Source organism: Sciurus vulgaris (assembly GCF_902686455.1).
Source record: "Sciurus vulgaris genome assembly, chromosome: 12".
In the NCBI taxonomy this organism is placed as follows: domain Eukaryota; kingdom Metazoa; phylum Chordata; class Mammalia; order Rodentia; family Sciuridae; genus Sciurus; species Sciurus vulgaris.
The window spans coordinates 82261415-82283528 of NC_136473.1; the positions used below are offsets into that span (position 1 = coordinate 82261415).

At 52.2% G+C, this 22114-nt stretch overlaps 1 protein-coding gene across 2 annotated transcripts; it reads left to right on the forward strand.

The window, feature by feature from the left end:
* The first annotated feature begins 350 nt into the window (after nt 1–350).
* Nucleotides 351–18900, forward strand: TMEM9 (transmembrane protein 9). 2 transcript variants are annotated; one of them, XM_079106036.1, is made up of 6 exons: nt 351–396; nt 901–1002; nt 1986–2077; nt 7504–7612; nt 10072–10203; nt 17862–18900. In XM_079106036.1, the coding sequence occupies exons 2-6, from the start codon at nt 937–939 to the stop codon at nt 18012–18014; spliced, it is 552 nt and encodes a 183-aa protein (XP_078962162.1). In that variant the 5' UTR covers nt 351–396; nt 901–936; the 3' UTR covers nt 18015–18900. The 2 variants fall into 2 exon arrangements, with proteins under 2 accessions (XP_078962162.1, XP_078962163.1); XM_079106037.1 differs by lacking the exon at nt 351–396 and adding an exon at nt 654–808.
* Nucleotides 18901–22114: the final 3214 nt, after the last annotated feature.

A 22114-nucleotide genomic window follows, 5' to 3' on the forward strand; every position in this document is an offset into this window, starting at 1 on the left:
GAGCCTCTGGGATTACAGGGGTGGGCCACCGCGCCAGGTCTCTTAAGCTCTTTTCATCATTACTGCTATTGCTAGCTTATAGTTTATAAAGTGCTCTCTCTTCAGCAAGATGAGCGGTACAACACAAGAAGCGCTGGGGGAAAGAGTTCTACGGGTCACAGAAAAGCAAGACCCTTTCCGGTTCCTAGTACGTAAGCTCGACGTTCCCTTTTCTTGTTTGATCGAGTTTGAGAAATGCATGCCTCTCCCTTGAGCAGGAATCTCCAAACCGAGGCGAAGGTGGGTCTTGTTACCTTGGTGATAGCGAGACTGGGCTGAGCGACCGCTCCGGTAGCCAATAGACACTGGCCCGGGGCGTGGCCAGCCGATTCTGGTGCGGCTGCGGCGGGCTTGCAGGTTTGTGGATGCGGCGTTGGGGGAGGGGCGCGGGGTTCGCTGGGGGTCTAGGGGGTCCCAACCCGGCCCCAGATTCCTGAGCGCCGAGGGCACTTGCTTTCGCCTTCGGTTCCGGGCTCCCAGACTTGACACCTGGAGTTCCCGTCGGGCCTGAGCGGGGAGGAGCTGCGGAGGCGGCGGAGGCGGAGATGGCGGAGGGCGGTGGGTCGCGAAGCGAGGGTCAGAGCCCGGCCTTGACGGAGCATCCGGGAGCTCCGGGAGCTCCGGGTGGCTGTATCCTCGTGAGGTCCGTTGCCTGGCACACCAGTGGCCAGTGGAGAGCCAGCGTGTTGGGTAAAGTCGGAAAGCCGCATTTGGCGACCGGCTGGAAGAGGCCTTGGAATCCTGGAGCCCAGTCCTGAGCCCCATTCAGGTGTCCTGTCAAGAGGGTTAAGGGGCAGAGCTGCTGGCTGTGGTGTGGCCGCTTTCCGACTCCATCGTATCTTTTTTTTTTTTTTTTTTCAGGTGTCCGATCTTGCTGATTCAGCAAGCCTGATAAGCATGAAGCTTCTGTCTTTGGTGGTCTTGGTGGGGGGGTTGTTGGTGCCCCAAGCTCAAGCCAACAAGGTGAGGGAGGTGAACCAACAGCCTCTCCCTTGCACTGCAACCCCGCCTGCAGGGTTTCTCCAGAGGTGACTGCTGCAGGAGTCCGCCCCTCACTTCTATGGCCCATACTTGGGGTGTTCTCTCAGACTGAAGCTGCAGTCTTCCCTAAGGGTGGAGGGGTGGGGGGAGAGCAATGCACCGAGCAGAGCTTCTGGATCAGAACGACTTGTGCTGGAATTCTGGCAAGTTTGGGGGAAGTTTTCCATACCTTCCTTTGTCCTGGGTAAAATAGTAGTGGTCATATTTGCTCAGGGAGAATCAAGTCTCCTATCTATATAAAAATGTTGAGTGTAAAGCCCTGTACAGACAGAAGTTTCTTTTGTAAGGGAGACCCTCATAAGTGATGGACTCCTGAGATAACTCCCATTCCCAGCTGTGTTTGGGGTGTGTCTGTGGATCTGAGATTCCAGTGATCACTAAGACTTTGAAATAAAATTGAGTCAGGTTAATTTTTGTGCCCTCCAGGGAATTCCTAATTGGAGTAAAAATGTATGCGATGCTGTCTTTTACCCATCCCAGAGGGGAAGAACTTTCAGAGGGGTTGCTTGAGTATTCCCATGTGAACCCTTTTCTTTCCCCCATTCTTAACATTGAAGATTAGAGATGGGATTAGGGGAAGAGGCTGGCCACCCAGCCTATTGGACAGAAGTATGCACACAGCGTGGGGTCCAGGGAAGAAAACTGTCACTTGGCTTGCCACACCCCTGCCAGCACCCCAGTTAGGGAATGGCATCCTCGGCTACTTTCTGAGTTTCGTTTGCCAGCTGGACAGTTTCCGTCTTAAGGACGCTGTGATATAGCATCCTTCTTACGGAAGCTGTCCTTGCTAAACTTGAGCATATGGATAGTCACATTACAGAACAGGGAATTAAAATTTAGCAGCCTCGCTAGAATCTGAACTCAGGCAGGTGTCCTGCCTTTCTGATAGGTGTTTTCTCTTCCAGAGTTCTGAAGATATCCGGTGCAAATGCATCTGTCCACCTTATAGAAACATCAGTGGGCACATTTACAACCAGAATGTGTCTCAGAAGGACTGGTAAGGCACCTCCATGGGCTCGCCCTTGGCTGCTACACCTAGTTGAAATTATGGGTATTTACTAGGGTACTTGGACTGGAGGATGAGCTTGCTCCTGTTTCTGCGGAGAGCTTTACAAAGGAATGTCTAGTGTATAACCAGTTGGCTACAGGACCCAGGCTTCTTTCATTTCATCTGAGGGATTCCTGGTTAAATGACTAGACTTTGTTGTTTTGCTTGATTTTGGATCCTTCTTGATATATGCATAAATGATAGAGAAATTGGGAGAGATAGGTATTATGGCCACATATTATACAATGTTCAGTGCTTTTGAAAAACTCTTGTGTTACTCTGTACTGGTCTCATAGCAACTTTATAAAGTAAATAAGAGGGGTATTTTCTCCATTTTATTATTGTATAGACTGAGGTTCAAAGAAAGAATTTAAATTATACTTGTAGAGTCTTGAATTCACTTCTTGCTGCCTCACTTTTAAAAAGAGAAATAATGCTGGGTGTGGTGGTACACTCCTGAAGTCCCAGCAGCTTGGGAAGCTGAGGCAGGATTGCAAATTTGAGGCCAGCCTCAGCAATTTAGCAAGGCCCTAAGAAACTTAGAAAGACCCTGTCTCAAAATACAAAATAAAAAAAAAAAAAATGACAGGAGATGTAGCTCATGGTAAAGTACCCTTGGGTTCAATCCCTAGTACCAAAAATAAATAAGTAAATAAATAGCAAAATAACCAAGAATTCATGCAGGTAAAGGATACCAACTTGGTGAAAGGAATTTTCCACACACTGTCCTTGAAGAAATGGTATAAGGAACTAGGGCTAACCTGAAGAGGAGAGGACCAGGGGTACTCAATGACTGACCAAGACTGGGAGAAAGGCCGGCATGCTATCGGAGGTGGGACCCATGGGGTTGGGTGCTTATGGGGACCAAGTAGGTTCGCCCGTGGTTTCTTGATACAGAATTGGGAGCAGTGGATGAAAGCTGCAGGCATCAGACGTGAGCATGATAAAGGAACATTACTAATCTAGGTGATTCAGGACTTGGAAACCCCATCCTTGGAGGGATCTGTGCAGACAAAGGGTGAGGTTCTTGTAGAGGGGATGATATCAGTGCCGCATCTGCTTGCTTGTGTTGGGATCATCAGGTAAGCTTTGAGAAACTACAGATTGCCTGCTTCCTCCACCCCAAGATTTTGACTCAGCAGTTACCTTTTCTTCAAGTTCCTTAGGTGCTTATGATATAGATGATACAGAGCAGTATTTGAGAATTTTAGAACTGGTTGAATTTCCAGCTCTGAAATGGTTGGACGGTAGTTTTCTGAGAAGCAATCTAGGTGGATGTATAGGACTTTGGATCTGGTCTTCCTGATTTTCAGTTTAGCTTTGCCACTTGTTAATTATGTGACAAATTACTTAATCTCCACTGTACTTTGATGTCCATGTCTATAAAATAGTGGCAGTATGGGTGTGAAGTGTGTGTGTGTGTGTGTATGCACACAGAACTAAGTATAGTACTTAGAATGACACCTAGCATGTAATAAGTGCTACATAAATGTTAGCTGATATTATTAATTTATTATGCTGTAGTAGAGGCCACAAGGATAGTTATCATCAAACTTATACCATAACCCTGGAAAATTTGGGCTCCTCCCAAAGCACTAATCCTTTTCCTCTGCTTCTGCTGTCCTAATGAATTCACAAGCCCTATGACATGAAGGCCTGGGAGGGGCCCAGTAACCTCTTTATATATTATGGTCATAGTTCAAATAGCATCAATAAAAACACCAGTGAACTCTCTTAGCCCCACACTATATATCAAGGCTGCATCTCGTGCCCTTGGTCGCGCAGACACTGGCAGATTTTAGTAGTGTTGTCCTTGACCTGGGGTTATGGTATTGCCTGAAAACTGCAGCTTGGATGCATCCTGTCTAGACCTGTGGGCTGTGGTAGTCAATCTCTTTGTTCCTCTTAAAAAATGGGAATTAGGGAGCTGCTTGAAGAACAATCTTACATCAGGAACCTCAGGACAGTTCCATTAAGGGTGCTGGGTGGAAACTAAGGCTGGGAGGTAAGAGTCTAGGATTCCAGTACCCAGCAACATTGGCCCAGTTTGGAAATCATCAAACTCCTGCCTGGAGCCTCTTAGGGATTGGGTATGGTCTTGACACTGATCCTAGACCTCAGGACTGGGGCTAGAAGTGGGAATCGCTTTGATTGGGTCTTCAGAGCTCTGCCCCATTTTCATTCTGGTGCTGCTTTTGTCTCCGTGGAAAGAGCACTTGCCCATTTCTCTTCCGCGTGCTGAGTAAAACCAGAACCTTCAGAGCTCAGTCCTTTGACTTAATGGTCTAGCCACGGGTGTTCCTGTGTTGCTGGTGTTGTGCCATCTAGTGTTGAGAGTCTAAAATCACAGGCATAAAAAAAGAAAGCCCATCCATACTGCCCTGTTGGTGTGTCTGGCAAAATGCTTTACGGAGACAGTTCCAGAGCAGGAAGGCACATGGTAGGTTGGCTAGTTCATTGCTTTTTGGACTTGTTAAAACACAGCCCTCTGCAAACAAATTCTCTTACGGAAACACCAAATGTGTAAACCATGAAATCAGAATTACTCTGATTGAGAAGTCCCTCAACCCCACCTGCCCCCTCCTACATAGTGTTTCCTGTGCTACCCAAAAGGCCACAATTTGAAAGTATAATGGAGTTTAGCCTCCATTGTAAATGAGGAAACTGAGGCCCAGAGGGAGTAAATAAATTACCCACAATTACAGAATAAGTAGAATGGCAGAAAAATTAAATCCAGCTTATCTTTCTCTTTCGCCTACTACCCTTAATATCCCCTTACCAGTCCATGAAATCCCTTATCATCAAAAAAACCAGTGGAGACTCTTAGAAGAGCAAGTAAAGATTTAGGTTTCACTGATTACCAGGAAAGCCAGAGAAGGCAGAATATTTCAGCTCCTGGGTGATCTTGGTAGCACACATCTATAATCCCAGCTACTCACAAGCTCAAGGCCAGCTTGGGCAACTCAGTGAGACCTGGTTTCAAAACAGAAAATAAAAGCCTGGGAATATAGCTCAGTAATCAAGTGCCCTGGGTTCAATCCCAGGTACCACAAAAGAAAAAATCCTGCTTCTTGTTGCCATTCCTCTCATTCACTTGCAGCCTGCTTTCTTGGGGAATAGGATCCCAAATCAAAGGACACAGGCTGGCCCTTCCTGCTGCCCTGGTGGGGAATCCACAGATCCTCCTGCTGTACCAGAGCAGCTTTCTAAACCCAGAATTCCACGTGTCTGAGGAAAATGAGGGATCTTGTCCTCAAGTGGCTTGTAGCCACTTGCTGGCAAAGAAAAGTTGACGTTGCCAGGAATGGAGGAATAACAGTTGGAACTGGCCTTGTCCTTCAGCCCTTTCCAGAGGTGGTGTGCAGGGCCCAGAGGTGGCACCTTCTGGTACAACAGGGAGACCTGTTCCTGCAATAGGGAATAGATGGAACTGGGATCATCAGAGATTTAGATAACTCATGTGCCACTTACAGGACTTTCAAGAGGACACCCCACTGTTATTTCAACACGTGATCTTCCCATTACACACCCTCGGTGCTTCTGTGAGAAACCCAGCCGAGAGCTCAGAGGTCAGCTCTGCTCCTTTCAGTACTCTGCTTGACTCTTGCCAGACTTCTTCAGAGTTGGAAGAGCTTTTTTAATGTCACTTGGTCCAACCCTGTCATCTCACAGAGGAGAGGAGAGTCCAGAGGAGAGTCTGTCACTGAGTGACAGAGTCAGAATTGAGCCCAGGCCTAGGTGCCCATTGCGGCTTGCTGCCTGGTCCAACTTTGTGACCCTCTGAGTGGTTTGTTTGATGTTTTTCCCCAGTGGTAGTGATGTTTCTGTGGGGTCTTTCGCTTGCTCACTATGGTCTGTGAACCAGGCAAGTCAGAAGCCTGCAGATCTGAGGAAGGCTGGAAACGAGTGGCCAGGTGCAGAGCCCAAACTAGCACAGCCCCACCAGGGCACCAGGGCCCCGGATCTGGACTGTGGTCCCCACCTCTCCACCTTGATGAAGAGCTGCCACCTTCTATCCTAAGCCCACTTCTACATAAGTATGAGACCTGCAGTCATAGCCCCCTGTATTCAGGGTCACTGCTAGGTGACTGGGCTCTGCAGGCTTACTTTTAGAATATGTATGCATGTGGCAGTCACTCACTCACTGACCCTGCTAGACACAGGAATGTGGAGATGGGTAAGATGTGACCCCACTTCTAAAGGACTTTGTGTCTATTGGGCAAGACAGTACGAGTGAAGACAGGGTTAGAGGGTGGTGTGTCCGGTTCGTGGTTGAGATGGACCTGGGGAACTGACTGGGGACAAAATTCAGACCTATTAGCTGAAACAGAAAGTGGAAGAGGGGGTAGGCAGAGCCTGCATTCCTAGCAGGGGTGTGGGATGTGGCTTCTGCAGAGAATAGTCCAGTAGGTCAGCTGGCTGGCGGGTGGGGAGTGGCAGAGGTGGAGCTGGGCAGGTGGGCAGGACTGGAGTGAGATGATAGGACTGGTGGGGCAGTTTTGTCAGCCCTTGCTGTGGAGGCATTGACTGGTTGAAAGCTGGGGGTGACTTGGTACAGTCAGTCACTGCTGTGTGAAGGTAGTGCTGGGCAGGGCCAAACTAGAGGTAGGAGAGCAGTAGGGAGGCTGGGCAGTTGTCCAGGGACGTGATGATGAGGCCCTCTGCCGAGACACAGCACTGGGAGGGAATGGAAAAGGTGAATTTTAAAATATTTCTTTCTTTCTTTCTTTTTCTTTTCCATGATTTTAGGAAGTTTTAAGGAAGTAAAGTCACTGGCATTTGGTGGTTTTATGGGTGAGGGCAAAAGTGTTGTCAAAGGTGATTCACAGGGCGTGATTTGGTCGGCAGGGTGGATGCTAGGGCTGTCCTCTCTGCCACTGGAAACAGACCACAGAGCCAGCATGCAGGCTCTAGGGGCAAAGAGTACATGGGGCTGAGTGTGGAGTGTGCGGCCCCTCAGGGACAGTAAACAGAGAATCCTCTGATTGCCAGAGATCCTGTCCAGCTTAGAGGAGCGGGGTCCTGGTGAGAGAGCCTGAACTAAGGCAGAGCCTTTAGACCAATGGTGAAGCCTCCAGGGACAGCATAGCATGGGAGGAGAGGGCAGCTGGGCAGAGCTTTTGGGAACAATGATGGATTTGATACTGGCACTGAAGATACAGTTTGGAGAACTGGCACTAATGGGTGGGGCCCAGTGCCATGAGGCTAGGGACTGAGAAAGGGCTTCCACCAGCCTGGCCCTTTATAAGCCCTGTGTCCTCCCTGGGAGCACCCTTCACCTATGCCCACCCTACCCCTCAGGTCCCCTGGCTGTCTGCCCCTGGCCTTGAACTTGGGAGCCACGGCCCCGCCTCACTGCCCTGTCTGTGTTGCAGCAACTGCCTGCACGTGGTGGAGCCCATGCCCGTGCCCGGCCATGATGTGGAGGCCTACTGCCTGCTGTGTGAGTGCAAGTACGAGGAGCGCAGCACCACCACCATCAAGGTACCTCCAGGGCCGGGGAGCCCCATCCCCAACTGTTCTACATGTGTAGTTTTGCTTTATTCTGGAACATTCCAAGTGGCGAGCGGGACTGGCTTCTCGGCCCTCATACAGCCACAGGGTCTCACTTCCCTCACCTTGGGAGCTGGCTCTCTTCTCTGACATCTTTCCAGTGGCTCCCACACAATGACAGATGAGTGCCCTGGGAGAGCAGCTTGAGTCTCCCTTTCCCTTCCATTCTTTCCAGTTTTATCCCTTCCTCTCACTCTCTCACTCCATTCGTTTAATACTTTTTTTTTTTTTTTTTTTTAAACCTTGGGGCATTTAACTGAGCCACATCACATCCCCAGCCCTTTTTTAATTTTGAGACAGTCTCACTCAGTTGCTTAGGACCTTACTAAGTTGATGAGGCTGGCCTTGAACTTGTGATCCTCCTGCCTCAACCTCCTGAGCGGCTGGGATTACAGGCATGTGTGCACCATGCTCAGCTTGTTTAATACATCTTGTTTGGGTGTCTGTTGTGTCCTGGGCACCATGCACCATGCTGGGAGTGCAATAAAGCTGCTTTCTCAGGGCTTAAGCTCTCATCAGGCTTCCAACGTTACATCAGACTCCTCTAAGAAAGCCTTAGATCTGTGGCCAGTGCTGGGTGCCTGGTGCTGGGTGCCAGATTCCAGTACTGGTACCTGGGTTCTTTTGCTTTTTCCTGAGCCTTGGTCTCAGCAATCATTTGGGTGAATTCAGGAGAGAAGTGGTAGACTTCACCTGTGCCCGTCATAGGGAATGAGGAAGGACACCCTCGGTCCCTGTCATTCCTCTGCCCGCAGGCAGGACTTGACCAGATCACGTGTCATAGAGGCCATGGAGCCACCTTTCCTTTCTGAAGCTTTCCTGTGCATGACAATTCTAGAAATAGCATCAGAAAATGACTCTCATGCGTTTAAAGACGTTGCTGAATCATCCCTCAGCCTCCTGTTTTTGAGGCATGTTTGGAGGGGGAGTGGTCTTCAACCCCTCCACTTGCTCCAGAGAGCCACAACCCCTTCCTGTGTTGTAAGTAGAAAGCAACTGTCTTCCTGTACAGTCCTTATCCTTTCCAGTTGTCCAGGCCCCACACTTTCCTACTCCTCTCCTGGAGCTGCCTCTCTCTGTCTCTGAACTTGCTCCAGTGGGCCTCACCTTCTGGGGACCAGATGCTGGAGACCTTTATTTCAGAGCCAGATGTTGCCTCTCCTGTTTGACAAGGAATGGACCTCATGCTAGGAGGACACCACCTCCTAAGCCTCTACCTGAGTTCCCCCACCCTCAGCCAGGACAGACCCAGCGTCTGTTCTTCTTGCCCCTTCCTACAGTGCCAGTGAGAGGCCTGATTATTCATCCCTTTGAAGGAGGCATGAACATTAGTTCCCTTATCTGGGAGAAGTCAGTTCATTTGAACTTGACTGTTCATTAAGCTGGATTCCAAACAAACATCCTGCCATTCTTCTTTCTTTAATCCCCTTTATTGTCAAGTTAGGGCCAGGATGAAATCAGGAGCACGTGGTGGCCAGGTAGTGGTGGTATCAAAAGCATTTGAGATGGAGTCAGCAAAACTGGGTTCAGGTTATTTCTCTACCACTTACTAGGCGTGGGATCTTGGGTGAATTATTTAGCTTCCTGATTCTTAGTAAGATGATTGCCACTTTCCAGGGGGGTATTTTAAGATGATTGAAGGTGCTTCCTGCCCACAACAACTGAGGGGTATTACTAACACCATTGCAGGGACCATGGGCGCTGAATGTCATGGAAGTTCTGAGGGCATGACGGCTCTGGCTTGTGAGGCTGTGTGTGTCACGGATGGGTAAAGTTGTCATTCTAACATAGCCTTCTGCTCCCCTTGGGTGCTGATGGGAGGGTAGCCTGGCCTCAGCCCTCAGCGTACAACCTGTTGCCTCAAGAAGTACACTGAGGCGTGTGTGTGGGCAGGTGCACCGTCGTGATGCGAGCTGCCCACCCTGTCCCTCCTGCTCTTTCAGTGGTCAGGAGCCTTCAAAACTGGGCTTCTTATTCTTGGCTCTGCTTCCAGCCTCTCCACCACCTGTTTCTTCTGCTGTCACCTAGTTTCTGATGAATTCGCACCCTTCGTCATAGATTCCTCAGCCAGGTGGCCTACGTGTCCCCACTCCACCCCTAGGAGCCTCTTGGGCATCAAGCTCCATACTCTTCCTATGTCGTCCATCTGCCATCTTTATGCCTCCAGAGCACTCACTGTTGTGGGACTCCCTGCGTTAGGTCAGTCTGTGGCACAGGCCATCTCTTGGCCTTCCTGGCCCTCCTGCCCCCCAGTCCACACTGCCTCCTAGTCCTTCCCAGCGAAGCACCTGAGGAGTTGCTGGCAGCCAAGCACAGACGGCGCGTGACCAGAAGCAGGCTGCCCTCGCTCCAGGTGTTGTTTCACAGCACACGCCGGGTCTCTTCCTCAGGTCATCATTGTCATCTACCTGTCCGTGGTGGGGGCCCTTTTGCTCTACATGGCCTTCCTGATGCTGGTGGACCCTCTGATTAGAAAACCAGATGCTTACACTGAACAGCTGCACAATGAAGAGGAGAATGAGGTAAATGGGGCCCTGGACTTCTGCACGCAAGTCCCCAGAACAAAACCAGAAGAGCATCATCTGGGCCTGTTCCCCCGACATGCTCCAGTGTGCTCTTCTCCTGCTCGTTTTGCTGTATGTCACTCAGACTCAGCAAGGAACTGCCCTTTGCCCTTCTAGATGAAACAGGGGATAGTCCCAACTTTTCCTGACACATGGACCGACCAGCCTCAGTGTACAAGCTGGAGAGCCATATCTCCCTGCTTCACTGTTTCTAGATACGGTGGAAGTAAACCAACCAGGGCCCGTCACACACGATACACATAGTAGCTTGCTTGCTCAGGCATCAGTGACAAGTCAGTGGTGGCCATGGAGGAGACAGTAGGTTTTTTCTTTGGTTTGGTGTTTTCACAAATGTCTGCCGAGTGCTCAGAGTACTCAGTGCAAAGCTCAGTCCTAGGGGAGTCGGGAGTGGGGTGGCAGTGCCGTCATGCTGTGCACGTGTGAGGAATCTGATCATCCAGAGATAAGGTGCACACCTAGGCATTGTGGGAGGTGGAGCTGGCCAGGAGGGTTAGGCCCGATGAATAAAGGCCTTGGATGTCAACCTAATGTGATAAAGAAGATGGGGAACCACTGATGCCAGGCAGCCTGTGGGCCCTGTCTGAGGGACAGACTGCCCCTGAGGTTTGTCCCTAGGTCTTCGCTACTGGAAGACACTCCTGTTGGTGGAATGTGTGATGTGGTGAGCTCACTCACACGTCCACAGAAGCACTTAGAAGGGAAGTGCCTCAGCCGTGTCCTGGGGGATTTAGTTGAAGAAAGTGGGAGATGTTTAACTTGGTGAAGAAAAGACAAACTCAGGGAGGCACAGGCCAGCCTTAGGTATTGGTAGAGTAGAGCTTGACCTTCCCCTGGGACCAGAAGACCCAGAGGTGGGAGTTAGGGAAGGAGATTTGACATGACAATGTAAGAAGGCATGTCCTTGCAGACAGCACTGTGAGCAGGCTCCCTTGTAAGGCAGTGAGATGTGGGTCACAGAGGTTACCAGGCTAGGCTGAGCTGCCCCTGGGCAGCCCTAGTGCAGAGCTTTTCAAGTCTTGGATTGGAGGCAGGTTCCCCCACCAAAAAGAGGGTCCAGAGACTCAGGTCTGTGCAAGAAGTGCCCAGGTGCTCTCACGTGGGCCAGCATGGGCAGGTCAGCAGGGAGAGAGGGAAGCCTGGCCACTCCCAGTGGCCCTGCTGCTTCTGGGTATGGGCCTGTTCCCAATCTGTCCCCAGCCTCCTGCTGACATGAATTTGGCCAAAGATGGAGCAAAGGTGATAAGCCTGACCCCACTGGAGTTGGGGCCTGGGAGGTGTGGGGCTGGCAGTTGGGTGGTCTGTGTTGGAGAGGAAGGCTTGCGTGCCCACCCGGTTATTAATGTAGTATAATAGCAGCTCTGAGAGGGGAGGAGCATCACTAATAAACACTCGGCGATTAGGGGTAATGTGGTAATTGCAACCCTGGCCAGGGAGTAATTGAGAGATGCAGCCGATGATTACACAGCCCAGGCTACGATTTCCCTGGAATGCGTGGCTCTCGGGCACAGCCTTGTTGTGTCTCCTGCCATCTTAGATATGGAGCCAGGGGAAGGGCAGCTTGCCGTCTCTGGGTCTCAGCCCAGGTGTCCCTACTCGAATCTGTCTGTGGTGGGACCTTGAGGAGGAAGAACGGGTTAGATTCGGTCAGTCCAGTTCCCAGGGGCAGGACCTAAATCAGAGAGTAAGCATCTCCCAGGTGCAGTTAGGGCTGGGTAGAAAGGAGGGCTCACTAAGGTCACCGTCCAGCCACATGTAAGGGTGCCCCTGAGAGCACTGGGCTGTCACAGGCAGCACTCAAGCCAGGGCTAGTGCCCTATCTGTAGAGGTGACTTCTGCCCTCAGGATGACACCCTCACCTCTCACCGCAAGGTTATAAGATCATCAAAAGTTGTCAGTCTCTTGAAGTCCCTGACCTGAGGTGGAGCCAGCTTTGGCCAGTCCAGTACATATACAGGGTCAGGGAACAATGGGTGTCATCAGGTACCTTTTGGGTCATCAAGGAAGTGCCCTCTGACCCCATTATTTGGCATCACTCTCCATCTTTCACCTCTTATTCCGTGTGGTGTCCTAGTCATAGGTCCTGTGGCTCAGCAGCTCCGATCTGCTCCTGCTGTGTTCAGAATCCCCACAAGTAGCGCTGTGTTGATTGACATGCACCTAGGGTCTGCTCTTCAGGGCTTAAGCCCCAGGCAACCCAACCCAGGTGAATAGGGAACACAGAGGCCATTAATAAGATCTGACTTGGTGACAGGAGCAGTCAGGTGAGGAAACTGGGTGCTCTAGGAGAGTCCTCTTTACTCTCACGCTGGTCACAGAAGGCAGGCTCTTGGCAGAAGGAGACTTTCAACCAGCTGAGGTGGGTGGGAGGCGGTGCTGAGCTCTGCATGGTGAATGGATGGGCACTGGCTAGAGAGGCCCAGGGACCTCATCTGTACAGACACCCGACAGCCTAACCCTGGACAGTGAGAGTCTGCTGCTCCCAGCCCCCGTGCCCATGGGGAAAGGGATATGAGGGATTAGGAAGCAAGGAGGGAAGTCCCAAGACCCCTCCAGCTGGGCCACAGCAAAGCCAGGGCTGTGGCCATGTCTCTGGGCAGGAGAGTATTTCCCAAGAAGGTGACAAAAAAAACTAGTCCTCTCCTGGGCCACACCCCAAGAGAAGGAAGTGGGAACATGGCCTCTTGGGGTTCCTTTAGAGATTGTGTAGGCCTGGACAACTGGGTGACTTTAGAAGGAAGGCTCCTAAGCTTCAGAGGCTTCCAGCCCCTCCACCAGGAACCTGGGACCCAGTCAGAGGTGAGAGCTGGAGGCCAGAGTATTTCTTAGGATTGGGGCCCCTTAGCTCCATTCCCCCAGTTCATGTGGCCAGGAGGGAGCTCTCCTATGGGGCTAGAGGACTGGAAGAGGAAGGGGAGGCTTCCCCCTCAGGCAGCTCAGCCCAAGGCTGTGGCAGGAGATGAAAGCCTGTCACGCTCCCTTTGAACGGTTGGCAGAGCCTCAGTGGGCCTGAGTGCTGGGCGCTGCCTCCCCTGGGATTCCAGCAGCATTAGGCCTAATCCCTGGGCTCAGACGCCCTTTGAAAGGAGGAAGCCAGCATGTTTGCTGGGATAGAAACGGCAACAGAGCTGTTTCAGATGTATAGGTCTGGCCCTCTTTGAAGAGAAAAACGAGGGCTTCTCTGAACCTCTGACTGTCTCCACCACTCACTGCGTAGGCCCCTGAGCTCTGACGGGGTCTTCAAAGTCCTCACCCTGGCTGGGCGGTGGGTACAGTTCTGGGCCCCTGTGGGCGAGGGTGTGCAGGAGAGCTGGAAAGATGATGAGACGGAAGGGAACTGGGAACATGTAGGGTCTGAGAGAAGAGAAGGTCAGGGCCGCCGAGGAGTGCTCGCTCTCTGAGGACAGTGGGCAGCTGTGTGCTGAAGACCAGGCCCTGGGCGCTGACATTGAGTCATGGAGAAGGCACGCGCCAGTGAAGGCCATGATTCCGTCTCCTGTCCCTCTGAAGACAGAATGAAAAGGTGTGCCATTCAACAGACATTCCCAGAACATCCACTGGGGGCAGCACAGCACAGTAGTTCAGGGCAGGCTGGGAAATCCCAGAGCTGGTTTGGAGTTCCAGCTCCATTATCCGCGCTGCCATGTGCTTTGGTTTCCTAACTCTGAAGTAAGGTAGTAAACGGTTCTTGCCTCAGCATTACTGTTGTGGTCATGTGCATGGAAGCTTTGCAATTGTTCGTTCATTAAGAATGAGATATTTCATTCGGGTCTTAACGCGTAAGTAGGAGGGGAGTCCAGGGGCAGCCAGGAGCCAGGCCTGGAGTGAGGTGGCCACACAGGTGGAAAAAGGGTGCAGGCCAGTGTGGCTGTTGAATGGGGCCACGTGTGGGAGGTGGGGCTAGGAATGGGCTCAGCCATCTCAGGGGCCTGGGTTCTGTGGTCAAGAGCCATTTACATGTGAGTGGCTGGTCCCCAACCCACCAGAGGAATGGCATGATCTGGTTGGTTGCAGAAGGTGGCTGCAGAGGATGCTGGAGTCGGGGAGCTCCATGGAAGATGCAGGAGGTTTTGGCCACAGCAGGGTGGCTTCGGTTTAAACAGGGAAAGCACCGCAGGACTGTAGTCGCTATGTCAGAGGGCTTGACATGGAGCTGTTCTTCACTGTTTGGCTGGTAGGGTGGGAATGGAGGGCGAGGCAGCAAAGGGGGCAGAGCCCATCTCTCCCTTCCTCTGCTAATCACCTGGGAAAAGGGCTGAGAGCCAGAACTTCTGGCAGGCTGCAGAGGGTGCATCTGGGACAGTGTGCAGGGCCAGGGGCAGGTTTTCAGCTCCAGCTTCCTCGCACAGGCACCAGGGCCCTCCTGCCTAGAGAGGAAGATCTGCCTGGATTCTTGATCCCTGGTTCTTGCACAGGTGCCTTATTCTTGCTGTAATCCCTTGGTGGGATGTGGGATGGTGGGGGATCAACCCACCTCTTTGGTTGTCCGTGGTGATCCCCTCTTATGAGAAATCAGCCAAAGGAGGACACAGCTGAGCCCTAGGATAAGAGATATGCAGATGTGGGCACAAGTTCCAGCTTGGTCCTGAAGAGCTGTATGATCTTGGGTTGCGAAAGGATTCCTCCTTCAGAGCCTCAGTTTCCTCATCCACAAGATGGCAACCCATAAACTGCCTGTTTGCCAGTGCTTAAGCCTGGGAATAATCACATGTAGTGCCTGGTACATAGTGGCATGGCCTTGGCCTATCGAGTCTCTTGAAGACCTTAGCTGCTCACCATTGATTGGCAGGGACTCCTCCTACTTCCTCTTCTAACTTCCCTCTGTCTCTGAGTTCCCCAGAGACTCAGCTTCAGAGGGACAAGGGGAAGAAGCTGGTGGCTTTTCCCTGTTTCCTGCCATTGCTGTGCAAAGGAGGCAGGAATGGAGGCCCTGCTCTGGGCCGTCTTGAGAACAGATGTGGAGTCTCTAATACCTTTTAATCAGATTATTAGCACTGGGAACACGGAGCTTCTCGGCAGCAGCTTCCCCCACTTAGGAGCTGTTTGCTAAGACTTTACATGAAGGGCTGACAAATGACGCTGTGGTAATGCGGTGAATTTCAGCATGTTCCCTTAATGCTCTGCTCTTGGCTCTCCCTGGCTTCTGCTCCTCCAGACACTTTTGAACAGAGCCATGGAAGGAGGGCAGGGACGACTGACACTTTTCCAACTCTCCCTGGCTGGCCCCAGAGGACCCCAGCCCAGGCCTCTCCAGCTCACATCCAGACACCCTGCCCCAAGGCCCTGCCATGAGACACTGGTTCTGAATGGATGAGATTGGGGATCTGGCAGAAGAGAAGCCCCTATGGCCCCCAGAGCCAGAATGACCAAGCCCTGGTGGCCAGTAGCTTTCTAGGCAGTTGGGTCTTCAGGACCCACCTCATCTCAGCAGCACACAGAAGCAGAACTGGGTGGCGTGTCCACAGTGTGGCCTGGTCGGAGGTGTAACTGAGCTGGGGAGGAGCAGAGTCAGGATGCGGTGTGATACCCGCCATCAGGCAAGCCACTTTCTATCCCTTTGCCTGCCTAAGTGGATCCCGGAACTAGGGTCTGACACTGACCATTGCTGCTGTTAGTAATTGCTTGCTGTCTGTCAGGCATTGCTGATGGCTCCACCTTCATTGTCTCGCTAAGAAGCTGTCTGAATCTGCCTTATGAGCAGGCGGGTGGTTCAGAGTAAGGTAACTTGGCCAGGTCATGTATCTGGTAGGGTCAGAGCTAAGAGTCAAAGCCAGATTTGAGTCCAGAGTCTTCCTAACTACTGAGCTAAACTGCCAGGGCAGAAGGAAACTGAACATTTCTCAGCTATTCTGTTACTACAGTTTACTGAGCCACTTGACATACATACTGACCTTTGCTGTTCCTGGCCACTAATCATAAACCAGTGTTTTTTAAACTATGGGTCACGAGCCATTGGATTACCAAACGAATCTTGGGAGTCATGAACAGGATTTTAAAAAATGGAATGGAGTAGAGCAGGGAGTATGAGTGCGTCCTACTAAGTACCGTCCTGTGAGGTGCTTTTCCTCTGTGCGCACGCATCTACTAGATCGCCAGGTAAATAGCATGCCCACCGACGGCACAGTGGGAAGGCATCTCAGAGACTAGTTTTATTATGTTGAAGCTTGGAGAAACGAAGTGACTCGTCCAGGGACCTAGCTGCCAAGAGGCTGAGACTACACCTCCTCCTCTACCTCCCTGTAATGGACCTGTGCTTCCACCTGGAAGATGGGCCCAGGGGAATCTGAGGCTGGAAAGGACAGGTAACCCTGGCCCTGGCACAGAACCCAGGCACCCTGACTCCAAGCTCTGTGCATCTCCTGCCAGCGCTTCAGCATCTGCCCATCAGGCATTTCCTGGGCCTCACCAGCCTGCAGAGAGAGCCTTCATTGGGATGCCCAGAGGGCAGTGTCCATCTCTAAGTCACCACAGAGATGAGTGTGCCTGAGACAACTTTCTCAGAGCTGTGTGGCAAGGATAGTGAACTCCCAGCCCTTCTCTACTGCCCCTCCCCTCGCCTCACCTCGCCACTCCACCCTTCTCCCCAGCCTGGCAGCTGTGTGGCGACAGAAGCTGTGCCAGCTCAGGGCATTAGAAGCAAAGTTGCATTTACTGGGCGGCTCTGGGCTTAGAGGGGTGCGCTAATCCCTTAAGAGATGTATGGCAGGAGATGAGAGGCAGGGAGAGCTAGGGAGGAAATCCCCGTGGGCTCTGGGCCTGGCCCTGGGCTCTAATTCCCCCCAAAGATCAGGTTCGGGTCCTGCAGGAAATGCATGGGCCCTGGAGCTTCAGAGATAGAGAAGTGGTAATTAGGGGAGGATGCTTTTGATGGCAAACAGGTCTAAGAGCACAGGGGCAGGAGGGTGTCGGGAGGCTGGCAGGGAAGGCACAATCGGGGGGAGTAGGTCAGAGCAGCCCCTGGATGGGAATGCTGGGTTTGAGCCCTAACTTTCCATCCCCACTAGACTCTGAGTGATGTCACATCCCCTTTTCCCCAGAGAAGGTAAGCTTGACATGCTGTGTCCCCTACCCATTAGAACTGACACCGAGGCCTTTGCTCTGCAGCCTTCTCAGCAGGCCCCTCCTCCCACCTGCCATCCCAGGGCAGCCAGCCCCCTGCCTAGGCCTTCCTGCCATTCCCTGGTCAACTGGGCAGGGCAAGAGAGTTCTGCAATCTAGTACCAGCCCTGGGGCACATGGGGCACGGTCACTGGGGTCTTGAGGTCAACATTTAGTAACCCTCTTGAGAGTTAGGCCTGTGGGGTTCTGACTGGAGCCTGACTTGAACTAGCTGTTTTGAAGTACCTGGGTCCCCAGAACACGCTCCTCCTGGCCCAGGAGAAGCAGGGCTTCCCATCCTGCAGATCTATAGACACTAAGGCCCCCAGCAGGCCAGACATGCTGCATGAGGTTCTGCAGATGACAAGGCAAGGTCCTCAGGAACCCAGCCCTGGGAGTTTGGGCTTTAGGATTGCTTATGTGCACTTGTTCCATGGCAGATTCTCAAGGACCCTGCCCCTCTGGTTAACTGACAAATCATCTTTTTGTTCTCACTACAGGATGCTCGGTCCCTGGCAGCAGCTGCTGCATCCCTCAGCGGCCCCCGAGCAAACACCGTCCTGGAGCGCGTGGAGGGTGCTCAGCAGCGGTGGAAGCTGCAGGTGCAGGAGCAGCGGAAGACGGTTTTCGATCGGCACAAGATGCTCAGCTAGACAGGCAGTACAGTCAGGTCAGGGACCCGGGCCTGCCAACTTCTGGAGTAGAAGGAGCCAGGGGCCACTTTCCCTTTCGCCCCAGTGCCAGTCTTCCCTGGCTCTTCCCTGTAAAAGCTCATGGCATTTTCCCTTCATCTCCCTCTGTTTGGAAACGCTGTACTCAACCGTTTTAATTAGGGACTATGATGGGGACTCCGATTTCTTGTGTCTCCTTGGATCTTTGGGGTAGAGAGGGAGGGGAAAGGAAGTCCAGAAAGGAATGGAGATAATCCAAGGTGACCTCAGGGTTAGGTGGCCTCTGTCCCTCCCAGGTCCACCTTTGTCACCCTTTCCAGCTCCACATCTTGGGGATTCATTGCCATTTGCAAGATGAGGCTGCGTCCTCCAGAACTCAGTGTTTGGGAGGGAGCAGAGCCCAGCACTGGGCATGTGCTCCTGCCTGCTGTGGTCCTTACTCCCACCTCCCTCCCAGCCCCAGTACCTCAGCCCTGGCCTGGCCAGGCCCCAGCCCTCAGGAACGGCACTGGTGGGAGAGCCGGTGCCAGTGAGCCTGTGGGAGTGTTCAGGGCACTTTGGAAGCTTGGCTCCTTCTCCCCAGCCTCTGTGTCCCCCTGCATCCTGCTCGCTCTGCCGCCTGCCTCCTTGCTCCCACCCCAGGAGTCCGGGCAGGCCCAGCCCTCCCAGGGTCTGCAGTTGCTGAGCCAGAAGTTGGTTGGACCACGTGACAGGCTGAACAGTGGACTTAAATACCAAAACTCCTATCCTCGGATTGCCATTTGTCCCTGCATTTCATTGTACCAGTGCATGGAGAGAAATGTTTGTCCATCTGTTATCCTAGAGTTGTCTGTAAATCAAGGAAGCCATCATTAAATTGTTTGTTTTATTTCTCTTGCTTTCTGGATTTCAAGAAATTTGGGGAACTAAGAGATTTTCACAAGTGACCTGATAAGGATGGTTAACCCAGAGAGGACAGAGAACATTGTCCTTGGTAGCTTCCCTCAGAGAGGCAGAGCCTTGCAAAGCCCCGTAACTGGCTATGCCATGCAGGATTCAGGCACAGCCTGGAGCTCATTGGAAACCCCTGTCACCTGCTGAGGGGAAGGTCTGGCAGGCTGGGGGTGCTGCCACCCACGGGCTCCTTCACTGCCCTTGGGGAACTGTCCTGAGGGGTTTACGTTTCTTTGGTACCAGGGACTGAACCTGTGGGCCCATAACCACTGAGCCACATCTCTAGCCCTCTTTATTTTGAGACAGGGTCTCACTGGGTTGCTTACATCCTCAGTAAGTTGCTGAGGCTGGCTTCAAGCCTGTGATCCTGCCTCGGCCTCCTGAGCCACCGGGATTACAGGTGTGCACAACACGCCCAGCATGTCCAGAGTTTTTGTTGGCTTCCTCTTGTGGGGAGAGTCTGATCTACACAGTGCCTGCACTCTTCAGGCACTACAGACAGAAAATGGCGCTCCCTGCAGAGTGTCCCCAGATGAAAACTAGCAGGTGTTAGGAGAAGGGTAGGGAGTGGGGCAGCCCAGAAGGAAGCTTTGACGCCTTCTAGAGAGGGTCACCCAGGACCTCACAGGCCTGGACAGAAACGGGCACCTATAGGGATCAGTCTGGTAGTACTGGTCTTTCTGTTCAAGGAGATAGTCCAGGGGGACATGTATTGGGAACCTTTCTGGGGCCCATGCTGGGTTTTTAGTGAGGGTGGGATGCAAGAGAACAACTTGTGGGGTTTCGGGTTGTCACATTCAGAGTCAAGTAAGGCGCTAGAGAGGATTGGAGTGGGATGGCGTGCAGGCGGGGCCTAGGCGGAGACACTTGGAGTTGGCATTGAACACGAGAGGGATACAGCTGAGAGGGCACCAAGCTGATGGTGGGTCCTGAACAAGGGTGCTTAGTGGTCTGAACATTGTGATGGGGTCAACCAAAGACACACACCTCATAAGTGCATGGCTGGGACAGTGGGGCCGGGACTAATCACATTTCTACTCTGTTCATTTGCCTGGCATTTTCTTAGCACCTATGAGAGCCAAGTGTTGCTTTGGCAGCGGCCACGCGCTACTGCATCCTTTCGAGCCCATGTGCAGTGCTCTGGGTCTTGGGTAAGTCCTTCAGAGATCCAACCAGGCTTTGTAGTTTAAGAATTTGGTCTGAAGGAAAACTGCCAACTACAAATGAACCCAAATATAAATAAGCTTGGTATATAAAAATCTATAAAATCTTAGAAATGAGTGTTCCCTTTACATAAGAACACCACTCGTAACCACACATCCCTGCGCGTTCCAACCTCACATATGCACGCCTGCGTTTTCAGACATGGATTCCAGAGCCCAGCTTGTTTTCTTTCTGTGAATAATAGAGGAACAGGGAGTCACCCAGAAGAAAAAGTAGTGATCTTTCAGTTATTCATCTGGAATTAGAACCCATGTCCAGTGACGGAAAAGATCGGAAGTAGCATTCTTCATCCGTGGCAGAAGCAAACCCACCAGCCATGCTCTTCTGCAATGGATTAGTCCCACCAGGAGAGGTAGCTGGTTGGGTTTGACCTTGATAACCGGAACCTGAACACTGGGATTTAGAGGCCAGCACGCTGCCCTCTGCCCAGATGGGAGGGAACAGAGAGGTGGGTGCAGCCCACTTCCTCACCTGACAATTCCCTCTCCCTCTGCTCTTGCCAGCAGAACCCTGGCCAGCCCAGCCTGACTTCCCTAGTCCGCCCTGGGCTGCTCTAAGAGACTGAGCAGGGCCGCCCTGGGACCAGTCACCATTTCTAAAGGCTCACTCTCAAGGCCACTGGGAAACTTTCCGGTATTTTCTCTTCACCCTGCCCTACTAGTTCAGGAAGAGAGGCCTGTAGGTGCGCCCGCTCCCTTATCCCCATCTGCAAACTTCTTGGTCGTATTCATGGGGATAGTGTGTCCCTCCTGCTCAAAGCCACCCCACACTCCCGTGGTGGTCCCTGGGACCGCCATCATCTTTTCAACCTCACCCACTTCCCCGCCCCATCCTCAGCCTATTAACATGCTCACGTCTCCCGCCCCGCAAAGAACCTTCCAGGGGCTCCCCATCCATCTGCACCTGTGATGGCATTTCCTTGTCCCCACACCCTCTGCCGTCAGTTCCCACTCACCCTGGGCCTTCTGCAGCTTGACCTCACCCTCTGTGCTCCTCTGCAACAGTTCTCGGCAAGGTCACAGATGGCTCTGTAAGGGTCAGTCGCAGAGGACGACTCTGGTTCTCATCTTTCTGGCCCTCTCTGCTATATTTGACACTGCTGATCTTTCTCCCCTTCATAAAATTCTTCGCTTAGCTTCTGTGGCTTTGGCCTTGGGGCCTCCAGATTCTTTCCGACCAGCCCATCACTTCCTGAGCATTGCTACTTCCCAGACTCACCTTCTCCGCCTAGTTGGCTCAACCTAAAATTCAACATCAAAATACTCTCCCAGGAGTTTCTTCTCTTTTATCATTTCATGGTGTTAATTTCAGAATCTGTCTCTAGTCCTGGCCTGACCCAGTGCTCCAGACGTGTCTCTCTGGCTCTCAGTTGGACAGTCCCCCTGGGCACCCCACGGCCTGGTCCCTCTACCCCGGGGTCAGCTCCTTTTATGTTCTTTACTTTAGTTGGCGGTGTCGCCGCCCACCAAACTGTTCCAGTTAGAAACATGGAGCCATCAATTCTCGACTCTTCCCTGTCCGTACCTCTCAACATCCAGCCCCTCACAAAGTCCCGCTAACTCTTCTTCCAAATAGGTCTGGGATCTGCCTCCTCCCCTCCCCCACACTGTCACTGCCCCAATTCAAGCCTTGGTCATTTCTCACTCCCGATATTGCACTTTTTGTTAGGAACCTCTAGAGACCCTGCCCTTACCTGACCACATCGCTTCCTCTTTCAGAACTTCCCAGGCCCCTAACTCCTAAGGCACTGGTGTTTATTAAGACTAACAGCCTCAAGGCCATGATCTGACTGCCTCTTTGGCCTTCAGTCCAGACCAGTTGGAAGGAGTTCCTGCAAGCCCTTGGAAGAGGGACAATTAAATGGCCCTATAGTTACATGCTTAGTAGGTGGGTGCTGGGCCTTTGGTCCCAGACAGGCCACTGGT